Source organism: Equus asinus, unplaced genomic scaffold (assembly GCF_041296235.1).
Source record: "Equus asinus isolate D_3611 breed Donkey unplaced genomic scaffold, EquAss-T2T_v2 contig_738, whole genome shotgun sequence".
Classification (NCBI taxonomy): Eukaryota; Metazoa; Chordata; class Mammalia; order Perissodactyla; family Equidae; genus Equus; species Equus asinus.
The window spans coordinates 12,457-29,304 of NW_027225447.1; the positions used below are offsets into that span (position 1 = coordinate 12,457).

Here is a 16,848-nt window from a genome sequence, read left to right on the forward strand (position 1 = left end):
ACTAAAGGATTATACACCATGACCAAGTGGGATTTATCCCAGGAATGCCTGTGATACAAAAATAAATTAACATAATACATATTAATAAAATGAGGGAAAAAAACCACAGATCGTCTCAATTGGCGAAGAAAAAGCATTTGACAAAATTCAATGTTGTTTGGTGATAATGACAGCTCAGAAAACTAGGAATAGACAGGAACTTCCTCAATCGGTAAAGAGAATTTATGAAGAAGATACTACTAAGACTTTAAGGTAGAAAGCTCAGAAAGCTTAATCATCATATTTGAAGTTTGGTAGAGTACTTTTTAAAATAATATTGAGCTAAGGTTTATGTTGGCATGATTGATGCTAGGATTCATACTTGCCAGCAGAAAATGGATGGTCCTATTGTTGCTTACCACAATTAGAATCATTTAACTTTCCCTACCAGCTTTATAATATATGCTCATTGTAGGAAATTTGGAGAAAATGGACAAGTAGAAAGCCAGAAAAAAAATCACCCAGACATATCACTTGAAGAAAACTAATCTATATTTTTGGAGGTATCATCCAAACCTTTTTACTCTAAAGCATTTCTTTAAAATGGAATTTAAAAAGTTACTCAGTATAAAGGCTAAATTTCTGTAACTCAGGGTAATCCTTTAATGACTTGTAGCATTCACATTGTGAGTGATCGCCGACTTTGTTTTCTTCTTCAGAACATCACACATGACAACCTTGATTTTGGTAATTTGAAAAATAAGGCATTACTACAATAACGGCATGTGTTAGTGACATTTACCATTAAAGAATACAATTTTCTTGATATTCCCCAAACTAGACAATTCAGGCTATTTTGGCATAGCTATCTTAAAATTCACTATCTCTTGCTGTTTTTTTTTCTTTCAGTAAGTTCATTGAGGTTCTTACTTCACTTTATTTATAATTAAGATTTCTATTTGGTTCATTTTCAAATACACCTGATTCTTTTTCTTCTACTTTTTAGTAACTCTTTTTGAAAAAGCAGAAGATTTGGAGAGTGATGTTAAAAACCTTAATTATTAACTTGCTTAAGTTTAGACTCTTTAAAAAGTATTGCATAATTTATTGAACTCCCACTAGTTTCTAAGAAGGATACATTATTTGCTTTGGAGCTATAAGATTAAGCTTGTTTGGTTTAATTTTTTTATTGCAGTATAATTGACATACACCTTGTTACTTTCAGGAGTACAACATAATGATTTGATATTTCTATATCTTGCAAAATGATCACCACAATGTCTAGTTAACATCCATCATCATACATAGTTACAAATTTTTTTTCTCATGATGGGAACTTTTAAAATTTACTCTCTTAGCAACTTTCAAATGTGCAATACAGTATTATTAACTATAGTTGCCATGCTGTACATTACATCCCCATGACTTATTTATTTTATAACTGGAAGTTTGTACCTGGTTTACCTTTAAAGGTTCTGTTCTCCCTCATAATTTTCGTAATGTGAGTGGAGAGGTGGTTTTAATTTCTTCTATGTTAAAAAAACTAGACAGACCTAGGAGAAAAGAAATGAATTGTTACTTTATGCTTTTTAATTACATTCATTTTTAATGGGCTTTTTCTTGAGCAGTTTTAGGTTTACAGAGAAACTGAGTAGAGAGTACAGAGTGTTTTCACACACCCCCTTACCTACCTCAACCCCCAGTTTCCCCTGTTATTAATTACTTGCATTAGTGTGGTATATTTGTGGCAATTGATGAACCCATATTGACACGTCGTTATCACCCAGAGTCCATAGTTTACATTAGAGTTCACTCTTGGTGTTGTACATTCTGTGGGTTTGGACAAATGTATAATGACATGTATCCACCGTTATAGTATCATACAGAGTAGTTTCACTGCTCTAAAAATCCTCTGTGCTTTGTCTGTTCGACCTCTGGCAACCACTGATCTTTTACAGTCTCTATAGTTTAGTCTCTTCCAGAATATCATTTAGTTGGAATCATATAGTATGTATGCTTTTCAGATTGGCTTCTTTCACTTATTAATATGCATTTAAATTTCATCCATGTTTTTTCATGACATGATACCTAATTTCTTTTAGGGCTGAACAATATTCCATTGTCTGGTTCTACCACCATTTATTGATCCATTCACCTACTGAAGGACATCTTGGTTGCTCCCAGTTTTGGCAATTATGAGTAAAGTTGGTATAAACATTTGTGTGCAGGTTTTTGTGTAGATGTAAGTTTTCAATTCTTTCATTCATTCATGTTTGCAATTGCAGGATTATATAATAAAGGTATGTTTAGCTTTGTAAGAAACCTTCCAAAATGGCTGTATCATTTTGCATTCCCACCAGCAATGAATGAGAGTTTCTGTTGCCCCACATCCTCATCAGCATTTGGTGTTGTCAGTGTTTTGGATTTTAGCCGTTCTAATAGGTGTGTAGTGGTATCTCATTGTTTGTTTGTTTGTTTGTTTATTTATTTATTTATTTATTGGTGAGGAAGATTGGTCCTGAGCTATCATCTGTTGCCAATCTTCCTCTCTTTGCTTGAGGAAGATTGTCCCTGAACTAAAATTCGTGCTAATCTTCCTCTGTCTTGTATGTGGGATTGCCACTAGAGCATAGCTTGATGAGACATGTGTAGGCTGTGCCTGGAATCTGAACCATGAACCCCAGGCTGCCAAAGCAGAGTACGCGAACTTAACCACTATGCCACCACACCAGCCCCTCATTGTTCTTTTAATGTGCCATTTCCTGATGACATATGATGATGAGCATTTTTTATAACTTTATTTGCCATCAGTATATCTTCTTTGATGAGGTGTCTGTTCAGTTCTTTTGCCCATTTTTAAGTTGAGTCTTTGTTTTCTTATTGTTGAGTTGTAAGAGTTCTTTGCATATCTTGGATACCAGTCCTTTATTAGATATATCTTGTAAAGATTTTCTCCCAGTCTGTGGCTTATCTTTTCATTCTCTTAACAGTGTCTTTTGCGGAGCAGAAGTTTTTAATTAATAATAAACTCCAAGTTATCAACTTTTTCTTTAATAGATCATGCTTTTTGTGTTGCATCTGAGAAGTCATTGCCAAACTCACAATCCCCTAGATTTTCTCCATTTTGCTTATAGGAGTTTATAGTTTTGTATTTTAAATTTAGATCTGTATCTATTTTGAGTTAATTTTTATGAAAAGTGCAAGGTCTGTGTCTAGCTTTGCTTTCTTTGCATGTAAATGTCCAGTTCTTCTAGCACCATTTGTTGAAAAGACTGTCCTCTCCCCATTGAATTGCCTTTGGTCCTTTGTCAGAGATCAGTTGACTCTGTTTGTGCGGGTTATTTCTGGGCCCTCTATTCTGTTCCACTGATCTATCTGTGCATTCTTCCACTAATACTACACTGCCTTAATATTGAAATTACATCCATTGTTTGAATAGGAAATCCACTCAGATGGTACAAAATATAAGCGGGACGAAGAGTATATAGTGAAGTATAGTGAAGCCGCCTCCTGCCCTGTTCCCCCAGCTACCAGATTACTTTCCCAAGGCTGCCACCATTATCAAGTGTAATTTTCATTCTTTCCGAGTTATTTCACTTTTTATCTTATCTTATCCTCTCTCTCCTCTCCCCACTCACCCCTAACACAAATATTAAAATACTATGCACAGTGTTATGTGACTTGCTTTTTTTTTCATTTAACGGTATAACTAGGAAAACATCTCACATATCTGTACATCTAGCCCTGCCTTCTTTAAAAAAGTTTTTATCATGGCACAAAAGCCCGCAAAACATTCCATTTACCACTTTAACCATTTTCAGTGTGCAGTTCGGTAGTGTTAAGTATCTCCACATTGTTGTGCAACAGATCTTTCAAACTGCATAATCTCGCAAAACTGAAACTCTATACCCATTAAACAGTAATGCCCCCTCCCTAACCCTTGTCAACCACTTTTCTACTTTCTCTTTCTATGATTTTGACTATTTTAGATATTTCATAGGAATGGAATCATAAAGCATTTGTCCTTTTGTGACTGGTTTATTTCCCTTAGCATGATATCCTCGAGGTTCGTTCATGTCGTAGCACAGGAAAGGATTGCGTTCTTTTTTAAGGCTGCATAATATTCCATTGTGTGTGTATGTATTTATGTATGTATGTATGTATGTGTATATGTATGTATATATGTATGTATGCATATCACATTTTCTTACATATATGTTCTTTATTTTATTGAGGTCATAATAGTTTATAACATTGTGAAATTTCAGTTGTACGTTATTATGTGTGACTTATCATATATATATGTGCCCTTTACTTCTTTTGTCCACTTCCCAACCCCCTCCTGCTCTGGTAACCACTAATCTGTTCTCTTTGTCCATATATTTGTTTATCTTCCACATATGAGTGAAATCATTTGGTGTTTTTCTTTCTCTGCCTGGTCTTTAGCTTAACATAATAGTCTCAAACTCCATCCATGTTGTTGCAAATGGGACGGTTTTGTCTTTTTCTATGGCTGAGTAGTATTCCATTATGTGTGTGTGTGTGTGTGTATATATATATATATATATATATATATATACCACATCTTCTTTATCCATTTGTCAGTCGATGGGCACTTGGGTTGACTTCTGTATCTTGGCTATAGTGAATAATGCTGCAATGAACATAGGAGTGCATAAGTCTCTTTGAATTGTTGATTTCAAATTATTTGGATAAATACCCAGTAGTGGGATAGCCAGGTCATATGGTATTTCTTTTTTTCTTTTTTTCTTTTTTTTTAAGATTGGCACCTGGGCTAACAACTGTTGCCAGTCTTTTTTTTTTTTTCTGCTTCATCTCCCCAAACCCCCCTGTACACAGTTGTATATCTTAGTTGCAGGTCCCTCTGTTTGTGGGATGTGGGACACCGCCTCAACGTGGCCTGACGAGCGGTGCCATGTCCACGCCCAGGATCTGAACCCTGGGCCGCCGCAGTGGAGCGCGCGAACTTAACCACTTGGCCATGGAGCCGGCCCCCCTCTTTTTTTCTTTTTTTAAAGATTGGCATGTGAGCTAAAATCTGTTGCCAATCTTCTTCTTTTTTTTTAAAGAAAAGATTTTATTTTTCCTTTTTCTCCCAAAGCCCCTCCCCTCGTACATAGTTGTGTATTTTTGGATGTGGGTCCTTCTAGTTGTGACATGTGGGATGCCGCCTCAGCATGGCTTGACAAGTGGTGCCATGTCTGCACCCAGGATTTGAACTGGTGAAACCCCGGGCCACCGAAGCGGAGCACAGGAGCTTAACCACTCGGCCATCGGACTGGCCCCAACCAATCTTCTTCTTTTTTTTTTTTCCTTCTTCTTCTCTCTAAAGCCCCCCAGTATATTCTAGTTGTGATCACCTCTGGTTGTGCTATGTGGGATGCCGTTTCAGCATGGCCTGATGAGCGGTGGCATGTCCACACCCAGGATCCAAACCTATGAAACCCTGGGCCACCGAAGCAGAGCACGTGAACCCAACCAGTCGGCCATGGGGCCAGCCCCCATATGGTATTTCTATTTTTTACTTTTTTGATAAATCTCCATGCTGCTTTCTATATTAGCTGCACCAGTTTGCATTCCCACCAGCAGTGTAGGAGGGTTCCCTTGTCTCCACATCCTCTCCAACATTGACTGTTTTTTGTCGTGGTAATTATAGCCATTCTAACAGGTGTAAGGTGGTATCTCATTGTAGTTTGGATTTTCATTTCCCTAATAACTAGTTATGTTGAACATCTTTTCATGTGCTTATTGTATATCTTCTTTGGGAAAATGTCTGTTCGTATCCTCTGCCCACTTTTTGATCAGGTTGTTTCTTTTTTGTTCGAGTTGTATGAGTTCTTTATATATTTTGGAGATTAACCTCTTGTCAGATACATGATTTGCAAATATTATCTCCCAGTTGGTGGTTTGTCTTTTCATTTACTTCATGGCTTCCTTTGCCTTGCAGAAGCTTTTTAGTCTGATGTAGGCCCATTTGTTTATTTTTTCTTTTGTTTCCCTTGCCTGAAGAGACATAGTATTTGAAAAGGTCCTTGTAAGACTGATGTCAAAGAGTGCACTACCTATGTTTTCTTCTAGGAGTTTTATGGTTTCACATCTTACATTCAAGACTTCACTCCATTTTGGGTGATTTTTGTGTATGATGCAAGATAATGGTCTACTTTCATTCTTTTGCATGTGGCTGTCCAGTTTTCCCAACACCATTTATTGAAGAGACTTTCCTTTCTCCATTGTATATTCTTGGCACCTTTGTCAAAGATTAGCTGTCCATAGATGTGTGGTTTTCATTCTGGGCTTTCAATTCTATTGCATTGATCTGTGTGCCTGTTTTTGTACTAGTACCATGCTGTTTTGATCACTGTAGCTTTGTAGTATATTTTGAAGTCAGGGATTGTGATGCCTCCAGCTTCGTTCATCTTTCTCAGCATTGCTTTAGCAATTTGGGGTCTTTTGTTACCCCATATGAATTTTAGGATGCTTTGTTTTATTTCTGTGAAGAATGTCATTAGGATTCTAACTGGGATTGCATTGAATGTGTAGATTGCTTTAGGTATTATGGGCATTTTAACTATGTTTACTCTTCATATCCATGAGCATGGAATATCTTTCCCTTTCTTTATGTCATCATCGATTTCTTTCAATGATGTCTTGTAGTTTTCAGTGTATAGATCTTTTACCTCCTTGGTTAAATTTATTCCTAGATATTTTGTTCTTTTTGTTGCGATTGTAAATGGGATTGTATTCTTGAGTTCTCTTTCTGTTAGTTCGTTATTAGAGTATAGAAATGCAACTGATTTTTGTAAGTTGATTTTGTACCCTGCAGCTTTGCTGTAGTTCTTGATTAGTTCTAATAGTTTTCCAATGGATTCTTTAGAGTTTTCTGCATATAAAATCATGTCATCTGCAAACAGGGAGAGTTTCTCTTCTTTCTTTCTAATTTGGACAACTTTTTTTTTCTTGCCTAATTGCTCTGGCCGAAACCTCCACTACTATGTTGAATAAGAGTGGCGAGAGTGGGCACCCTTGTCTTGTTCCTGTTCTCAGAGGGATGGCTCTTAGTTTTTCCTTGTTGAGTATGATGTTGGCTGTGGGTTTGTCATATATGGCCTTTATTATGTTGAGGTACTTTCCTTCTATAGCCATTTTATTGTAAAAGGGTGTTGGATCTTGTCAAATGTTTTCTCTGCATCTATTGAGATGATCATATGATTTTTATTCCTCATTTTCTTAATGTGGTGTATCACATTGATTGATTGGTGAATGTTGAACCATCTGTGCATCCCTGGTGTAAATCTCACTTGATCATGGTGTATAATCTTTCTGATGTATTGCTGTATTCGGGTTGCCAATATTTTGTTGAGGTATATCACATTTTCTTTATTCACTCATCTGTAAAAGGACATTTGGATTGATTCCCCCTTTGGCTATTGTGAATAATGCTACCATTAAACATCAGTATCAAATATCTCTCTGAGACCCTGCTTTCTTTTGTTTTAGGTATGCATCCAGAAGTGGAAATGTTAGACCATATGGTAATCCTATTTTTAACTTTTTGAGGAACCTCCATACTGTTTTCCACAGCAGCCACACCATTTTACATCCCCACCAACAGTGCATAAGTGTTCCCTTTCACCACATCCTCACCAGCATTTATTCCTGTCTTTTTATCATAGCCATTCCAACAGGCATGAGGTAATATCTCATTGTTGTTTTGATTTGAATTTCTCTTATGGTTTGTGATGCTGAGCATCTTTTCATATGTTTGTTGGCCATTTGTATATCTTCTTTGGGGAATTGTCTATTCAAGTCCTTAACCAATGTTTTTAATGGAGTTATTTGTTTTTTGGTGTTAAATTGTACAAGTGCCTTATATATTCTGGATATTAACCCCTTATCAATATATGATTTGCAAGTATTTTCTCCTATTCCGTAGGTTGTCTTTTTTTTTTTTAAAGATTGGCAACTGAGCTAACAACTGTTGCCAATCTTCTTTTTTTTTTCTTCCCAAAGACCCCCACTACATAGTTGCATATTCTAGTTGTGAGTGCCTCTCGTTGTGCTGTGTGGGATGCTACCTCAGCATGGCCTGATGAGTGGTGCCATGTCTGTGCCCAGGATCCGAACTGGCGGAACCCTGGGCTATGGAAGTAGAGCCCACAAACTTAACCACTCAGCCAGGGGGCCGGCCCCAATAGGTTGTCTTTGCATTCTGTTGATAGTTTCCTTTGATGTGCAGAAGTTTTTAAGCTTGATATACAGTCATGCATTGCTTAAAGATGGGGAAATCTGAGAACTGCATCATGTGGTGGTTTCCGAGTTGTGCAAAGATCATAGAGTGTACTTACACAAACCTAGATGGTATAGCCTACTACACACCTAGGCTGTATGGTATTAATCTTATGGGACCACTGTTGTACATGTGGTCCATTGTTAACTGAAACGTTGTTATGTGGCACACGACTGTAGTCTCATTTGTCTATTTTGCTTTTGTTGCCTGTGCTTTTGGTGTCATATCCAAGAAACCATTGTCAAATCTAATGTCCTGAATCTTTCCCCCTATGTTTTCTTCTAGGAATTTTATAGGTTTAGGTCTTTAATCCATTTTGAGGTAATATTTGTATATGGTGTAAGTTGAGGGTCCAACTTCACTATTTGCAAGTGGATATCCAATTTTCCTCACACCATTTGTTGAACAGACTGTCTTTTCCCCATTGTGTAGTCTTGGCATCCTTGTTGAAAATTATTTGGCCATATATGCAAAGGTTTATTTCTGGGCTTTCTTTTCTGTTCCATTGGTTTATATATCTGTCTTCATGCCAATGCCACATCATCTTGATTACTGTTGCTTTGTAGTATTTTTTGAAACCAAGAAATGTGTAGTCTTCACCTTTGCTCTTTTTTTGTAAGATTGTATTGGCTATTCAGGGTCCCTTGAGCTTCCATGTGAATTTTAGGATTTTTTTTCTATTTCTGCAAATAATGATGTTGGGCCTTTGATAGGGATTTCATTGAATTTGTAGGTTCCTTTGGCTGGTGTGGCCATTTAACAACACTAAGTCTTCCAGTCCGTGAGCACGGTGCGTCTTTCCATTCATTTGTATTTTCTTTTAGGAATAGTTTCTAGATTTCAGTGTACAAATCTTTTGCCTCCTTGGTTCAGTTTATTCCTTAGTATTTTATCCTTGCTGTTGCTATAGTAAATGAGATTTGTTTAAAAATTTTTTTTGGATTGATCATTGTTAGTGCATGGAAATGCAAATGATTTTTGAAAAATTTTTATATTAAGGTGCTATGTGGTATTCTGTTGTATGCATAGCACAATTCGCTTAACCGGTCTCCTATTGAGGAATATCTATGTTATTTACAAAGCTTTGATGTTACAAACAATGCTGCAGTGAATAGTCTTGTGAACATCTCATTTTTCACATATATCTGTTGGATAAATTCCTAGAAGTTAAATTTCTGTATTAAAGGATATACACATTTAAAAATTTCATAGATATTGCCAAAGCGTTATGATTCTGACATAAAATAGTCACAATTTGTGATGGTATTTATTACAAATTATGAGAGCATCTATTTTCTCCTCCAATTTGCTCTTTTAATGGTAATTTACTTTGTCTTTCTTCCAAAGCAGATTCACAAATTACACATTTATGGTCGAGAGTCCAAGAAAGGGTTTTATGTTGATTTCTGTGGCAATTTGATGAAAAATATGAAAGAGATATGGGCCAGTGAACTTTTTCTAAAATATAGCTGAAGGAAACTCGTTGAGAATCATCTACTAAAAGTGATGTATGTACAATAATCTATCAGTAAAACTTTGTTAGTCATCCTTTATTGGACTTGTCTTTCTTATGATTCACAAATCTTAAAAATTCTGTGATTATCATTTTGTTATTAAGATAGTTCTCTATTTGTGGAATTTGTCATTTAATGCTGTTTAGTGTTAAGGAGTCTTGTCAGCAAGAACTAGTTTAAAAGCCATGTGCTGTCATGTAATGGAGTGGCTCTCCTGTCAAATTTATTGCATTTCCCAAGGAGGAAAATATAACTTCTGCAAATTGTATGTTTAAGTGACATTTAATGTATGGAAGACAAGAATAAAATCAGTATACCAGATACAGAAGGCTAGTTTGTATATTTGGCAATGGTACTTGAATACTTGACAGAGGACTTGAAATGTGTAAAAGCTTCTCTTGGTTAAAAAGTTGCCTGAGTCTATCAGATTATCAAAGTGTTCCATTCAAGAAAGGCTCATCACTTGCTATTCCAGTAGAAAGCAGCAACCCTGTCACCTAAACACAACAGGAGGTCTTGCAAATTTCAAGAAAAGTAAATGGAATGGACTAAAACATGTATGGCGGAATAAAATTGGAAATAAAATTTGAAGCCATCCGATTTAGAGAACTGATTTGTGATTTGCAGAGATTACCAATCGACAGTTAAATTATAGAACATGAAAGTTGGAGAGGCTTTTAGAGCTCATCCAGCCAAACCTCTGTAATGAGGAGAAAATAGACCTAGATTGGTTGGTCTGTGAGCTAAAGATCATATCAGACTGGGGAAAAGGTCGATGTGTATGTGTATTCCAAGTGGCAGTTTTGGATTTATTCAATATTGAAAGAATTGTATGCAGATCTCAAGTTGGTCTTATGTTACACACACACACACACACACACGCACAGAGGCATACATTGGGGATATTGTGGGTTTGGTTCCAGACCACCACAAGAAAGCAAATAGCACAATAAAGCCAGTCACAGGAACTTTTTGGTTTCCCAGGACATATAAAAGTTATGTTGACACTATGCTATAGCCTATTAAGTCTATTAATATTAAGTGGCATTATGTCTGAAAATATATACATGCCTTAATTAAAAATACTTTATCGCTAAAAAATGCTAACCATCATCTGAGCCTTCTGTAAGTCATAATCTTTTTGCTGGTGGAGGGTCTTGCCTCAATGCTGATGGCTGCTGACTGATCAGGGTGGTTATTGCTGAAGGTTGGGGTGGCTGTGGCAACTTCTTAAAATAAGACAACAGTGAAGTTTGCCACATTGATTGATTCTTTCTTTCATGAATGATTTCTCTGCAGCATGTGATGCTGTTTGATAGCATTTTACCCACAGAACTTCTTTCGAAATTGGAATCAATCCTCTCAAACCCTGCTACTGCTTTATTGACTAAGTTTATGTAATATCCTAAATTCTTTGTTGTCATTTCAATAATCTTCACAGCATCTTCTCCAGGAGTAGATTCCATCTCAAAAAACCACCTTCTTTGCTCATCCACAAGAAGCAACTCCTCATCTGTGAAAGTTTAATCATGTGATTGGAGCAATATAGTCACATCCTCACGTTCCACTTCCAATTCTAGTTCTCTTGCTGTTTCCACCACATCTGCCGTTAACTTCCTCCGCTGAAGTCTTGAACCCCTCAAAGTCACCCATGAGGTTTGGAATCAACTTCTTCTAAACTCCTGTTAATGTTGCTATTTTGACCTGTTCCCATGAATCACAAATATTCTTAGTGGCATCTGGAATGGTGAATCCTTTCCAGAAGGTTTGCAATTTACTTTGCCCTGGTCCATCAGTGGAGTCACTAACTGTGGCAGCTATAGCATTACAAAATGTATTTCTTCAATAATAAGACTTGAAAGTTGAAGTTACTCCTTGGTCCATGGGCTGCAGAATGGATGTTGTGTGAGGAGGCACGAACACAATATTAATCTCGTTGCAGTCTCCATCAGAGCACTTGGGTGACCAGGTGCATTGTCAATAAGCAGTAATATTTTGAAAGGAATCTTTTGTTCTGAGAAGTAGGTCTCAATGGTGGGCTTGAAATATTGACTCAACCATGTTGTAAATAGATGTGCTGTCATCCAGGCTTTGTTGTTTGATTTATAGAGCTTAGACAGAGTACCTTTAGCATAATTCTTAAGGGTCCTAGGATTTTCAGAATGGTACATGAGCATTGGCTTTAACTTGAAGTTACCAGGTACATTAGCCCCTAATGAGAGAGTCAGCCTGTCCTTTGAAGCTTTGAAGCAAGGCATTGACTTTTCCTCGCCAGTTATGAAAGTCCTAGATGGCATCTTCTTCTAATATAAGGCTGTTTTGTCTACATTGAATATCTGTTGTTTAGTGTGGCCACCGTCATCTTTATCCTGGTTAGATCTTCTGGAGAACTTGCTGCAGCTTCTATGTCAGCACTTGCTGCTTCACCTTGCACTTTCTTGTTATGGAGATGGTTTCTTTCCTTGCAAGTCATGGACCAACCTCTGCTAGCTTCAAACTTTTCTTCTGCAGCTTGCTCACTTCTCTCAGCCTTTGGAGGATTGAAGAGTTAGGACCTTGCTCCGCATTAGGCTTTGGGTATAGGGGATGTTGTGGCTGGTTTGATCTTCTATCCAGACTACTAAAACTTTCTCCATATCAGCAATAAGGCTCTTTCGCTTTTTTATTTGCGTGTTCGCTGAAGTAGCACTTTTAATTTCCTTCAAGAACTTTTCGTTTGCATTCACAGCTTGGCTAATTGTTTGGCATAAGAGGCCTAGCTTTCAGCCTGTCTTGGCTTTTGATATGTCTTCCTCACTAAGCTTAATCATTTCTAGGTTTTGATTTAAAGTGAGAGACATGCGACTCTTCCTTTCACTTGGAACACCCATAGGCCATTGTAGGGTTATTAATTGGCCTAATGTTAATATTGTGTCTCAGGGAATAGGGAGGCCAGAGGAGTGGGAGAGAGAAGGGAAATTGCTGTCCGAACACACATCTATTCAGTTTGCTGTCTTATGTAGGTGAGGTTTGTGGTGCCCTAAAACAATTATAGTAGTAATCTCAAAGACCACTGATCACAGATCATGATAACAAATATAGTAATAATGAAAACATTTGAAATTTTGCGAGAATTTCCAAAATGTGGTGCACAGACATGAAGTAAGCAAATGCTCTTGGAAAAATGGCACCAACAGACTTGCTCAAGGCCACAGACCTTCAATTTGTAAAAAGTGCAATGTGTGAGAAGAGCAATAAAATGAAGCGCAATAACACGAGGTATGTCTGTGACTATGTTTATTTTTTTTTTTTTAAAGATTTTCTTTTTCCTTTTTCTCCCCAAAGACCCTGGTACATATTTGTATTATATTCTTCGTTGTGGGTCCTTCCAGTTGTGGCATGTGGGACACCGCCTCAGCGTGGTTTGATGAGCATGCCATGTCCGCGCCCAGGACTCCAACCGACGAAACACTGGGCCACCTGCAGTGGAGCGCGGGAACTTAACCACTCGGCCGCGGGTTTATGTTTTTAAGCATTGTGGCATGCTGACTATTATATATAAAACATCTAGGAAAGCAAAGAACTCGATAACCTGGAATATAAGAAAAAATATACAATATGGCCATATAGAGTAGTGATTAAGAGGGCAGTGTCTGATCTGAATTTCAGTTCCATGACCGTGGGACTTTGTGTCTTGGTTTCCTCATCTGGAAAATGTAGCTAACAAGTGTTTATCTGCCTCAAAGGGCATAAGGATTACATGAGATAACCCAGATAAAGGCTTAGTATAGTGATATACTAATATTATAGTATTCATATATAGTGTTATTCTATAGTAAAATATTGTTTTGTCAATAAGTGCAAGAAAAGAAGACGGGTCAAAAAGCACTTTCCGAATAAAGTCAAAATACGACACTAGCACTTTCAGGTCAATGGGACTGACCTGGACCCCCCACGACAAGGTAGATGGGATCAAACGACGTAGACCGCCTTAGCAACAGGCCCCCAACGAAGGTGTGTCTTCGCAGCCAATAAGCGCCTGCGCCGCGGCGGAGGGAGCCGGTGGACGACGGGACGCGGCAGAGGGAGGCCGCGCCACCTCTCCTGCCTGAGCCTCGGCCCCACAGAACGGCGGCGGCGACGGCGGCGCTTTGTTTCCGCGGCTCCTGCGGCGGTGGCGGCGGCAGCGGCCTTCGAGCTGTGGGGAGGATCCAGCAGCAGCTGCGGTGACGACGACGACGAGGCCGGTGCATTTCTGTGGTAACCGGGCGCCGGGAGCGCAGAGTGGTGCCCTCCGCTCGCTGAAGCCAAGTAGGCATTGAAGCGAAACCGTGACTGCTGAACCCCTGAGGTAAAACAAGCCCGTCTCCCGGGTCCTGGCGGCTGGGCCTCCGCGCCCTCTGCGTCGGGAAGCGCTGGCGTGAGGGCTGAGGCTGGCGCGTTGCTTGGCGGCGAGAGGCATCCTTTTCCCTTTGGGGAGAAGGCTTCGGCGCTAGACTCAGGCCGGGGTGGGGGTGGCGTGGGGGGCGCTCCCTCCAGCCTCCTGGGCCGCCGCGGCTCAGCCGCCCTCCTCTGTTGCTTCTCCGGAGCTGGTGGGATTGAGACTCCCAAGCCGGAGGCGGGTGTTGGTATCCCGGTCATTCCTCCTAATCTTGGGGCCTGGAAACTGCGTGGGGCAGCGGTGGGGGTGGGGGGTGGGAAGCGGGGGAGGGGCGGGCGAGCAGGCGGGAGGATGCGAGATCCTGGGACAGCTCAGTGGCGTTTCGGCTGCTGGAGACGGGAAGTACCCCGGCCTTGCGGAATGTTTTTTTCGGCAGCCCCTGGGGTCAGTCCGTTTTTTGGGGGTGAGTGGGAGGGCTTGCCTGGCATTTCCGTTCTTTCTGTGCGCTGATATCCTTGGGTCTACCTCGAGGCGGGGGATACTAACGCAGGGTTTTCCTCCTGGAGGACTCGTGTGCGTTGCTTTTTGTGAAGTCTGGCTTTAGTGGGTGGGAAGGCAGACCTCAAACGTTTCTCCACTTTCTGGGCAAATTTCGAGCAAAAGTAATTAGAGCCTATTTATTTCTTCCACGAGGGATGGGAAGCTGGTTAACGTGGGTTGATGGGAAGTAAGATTTATTGCAAGGGAAGCTGTGCCTGGCAGGCCACCTCTTAGCAATCAAGTGCGTTTGGAGGCTGTTTTTCTCTTGTGCTTTTTTTTTCTTTTAAAGATTGTATTTTTCCTTTTTCTCCCAAAGCCCCCCAGTACACAGTTGTGTATTTTCAGTTGTGGGTCCTTCTAGGTGTGGCGTGTGGGACGCCGCCTCAGCGTGGCTTGATGAGCGGTGCCGTGTTCCCGCACCCAGGATTATGAACCGGCGAAACCCAGAACCGCCGAAGCGGAGCGCAGGAACTTAACCCCTCGGCCCTGGGCCGGCCCCTCTCTTGTGCTTCTGATTTGCGTCCTGATAGTGTCTAAAAATATGGGTTGTTCATATCAGATGTATACCACTTTTACACAGCTGGCTGGCTTGCTTTTCAGGCAGTTTGACGTTTGACTTTTCATCCCTAGTGAATTAAGTAATTTTTCTACTGTGAGATGTATCCTTGGCGCCTAGTGGCAAAGTAAAGAAAATTACAGGGAGCAGGGATCAGAATTCCATTCGTAGCTGGCAAAAAGGTGCCTTTGAGTAACTGTTAGGATGGTATACGTTTCTAGAGCACTTTAGCTAGCGTGTAGAGTTTGGGAATGAGCCTCTGATACCTCTTATGCCTATTTTTCTGCATTAACAAGCAGTAGATAGATGTTTTTTTTCCCCTCAAGAAAAAAAAATACGCTTTGGTTCTTAGATTATGGATCCGTAATTGTGTAAAGATTGTCGCTTTGGTTTCTGAACTTGTGTTAATTGGCCCAAGTACAATAAACCTTTATTTACGGGTTATTGGGCACATGAGGTACCCAGTACAACTTGTTGGTTGTTTATTATCAGGCATTCATGTTCATATACATGAAGGGTGTACCTTACAGTTAAATATGACCTTTAGATTTCACTAAGTCTCACAAAGTCTGCATTTAAGACCATAGGTTGAACTTGGATTTTCTCTCGTTCTTTAGGGTGAACAAATTATTTATGTCTAGACTTTCAGGATAGAATTATTCATGTTATGCCAGGGTCACTTTTTCTTATGGGTCTTGAATTTCTGTAGATCTTGTTGCTAAGAGTAATAATCATAACTAAAATCGAGTGCTTATTGTTAACCTTTACCTGTATAATCTTGATTACTTCTCGAAACAACCCTATGGAGAAGGTACGTGGTGTTCCTCATTTTACAGATGAGGAGGAAACTGAGACAGAGAATCAAAGAACTTGACCAAAGTTATGTAGTTTGTAATTGGTGGAGCTGGAATTGAACCCACTCTTGACTCTGAAGCTTATGTTCTTAACCACAAGACGTTAATGCCTCCTTGAGCTGCCAGATGTAACGCGATTCTGACCATTTTAATTTGGCCCCAGTATTATAATGGAAGAAGTTCATGGTAGCTACTGTTGTGGTCATTTGGTGTAGGTCTTTGAGTTTGTAGCTGTTTATAATATTTTGACTTGTGTGTCCAGATGAGATAGTGAGATAACCGAAACATTTAATTCCAGGAGAGTCTTAAGCTATGTGAAAAACCGTCTGTAAAGAACCACAAATATAAATGTAGAGAATTAATTTTAAAAAGTTTTTCCTTCCTGATTATTTACTATGAAGGAGCTCAAAGTGGGTGTTGAGAAGAACTTTCTCAGGCTGAAGTGTCATTCATCTCAAGTCATAATCGTAGTTAAAGGATAATGTAACAGTAATGCTTGAGTGAGTTGAACCCACAATACTGAATCACTCTTGATTCTCTTATAATATGAAATAATACGAACTATATAATACATTATCATTAACTTTATTTTACACAAATAGTTCCAGGTGTTTTCTTTATCAGATCTTCTGTCGAACACTAAGAGCAAAGATTAGTTCTAATTTTTACTTGTGTTTATAAACAAAGAAAGTTTTCTAGGGTTTTGTGGTGGAAAAATAGCACAAAGGCAAGAGGCA

General features: G+C 39.2%; 1 protein-coding gene across 2 annotated transcripts; it reads right to left on the minus strand.

Moving 5' to 3' along the window:
• Positions 1–13,068: 13,068 nt before the first annotated feature.
• On the minus strand, positions 13,069–15,574 carry LOC139044260 (uncharacterized). 2 transcript variants are annotated; one of them, XM_070503721.1, is made up of 2 exons: positions 13,724–15,574; positions 13,069–13,260 (listed from the first exon to the last, which is right to left on the minus strand). In XM_070503721.1, the coding sequence occupies exon 1, from the start codon at positions 14,419–14,421 to the stop codon at positions 13,753–13,755; it is 669 nt and encodes a 222-aa protein (XP_070359822.1). In that variant the 5' UTR covers positions 14,422–15,574; the 3' UTR covers positions 13,069–13,260; positions 13,724–13,752. The 2 variants fall into 2 exon arrangements, with proteins under 2 accessions (XP_070359822.1, XP_070359821.1); XM_070503720.1 differs by having other exon boundaries at positions 13,069–13,372.
• Between the last annotated feature and the right edge of the window lie 1,274 nt (positions 15,575–16,848).

What these genes read in the sequence shown, in the direction of transcription:
- LOC139044260 (XM_070503721.1), bottom strand. Translation starts at nt 14,421, where the DNA reads ATGACCGGGATACCAACACCCGCCTCCGGCTTGGGAGTCTCAATCCCA.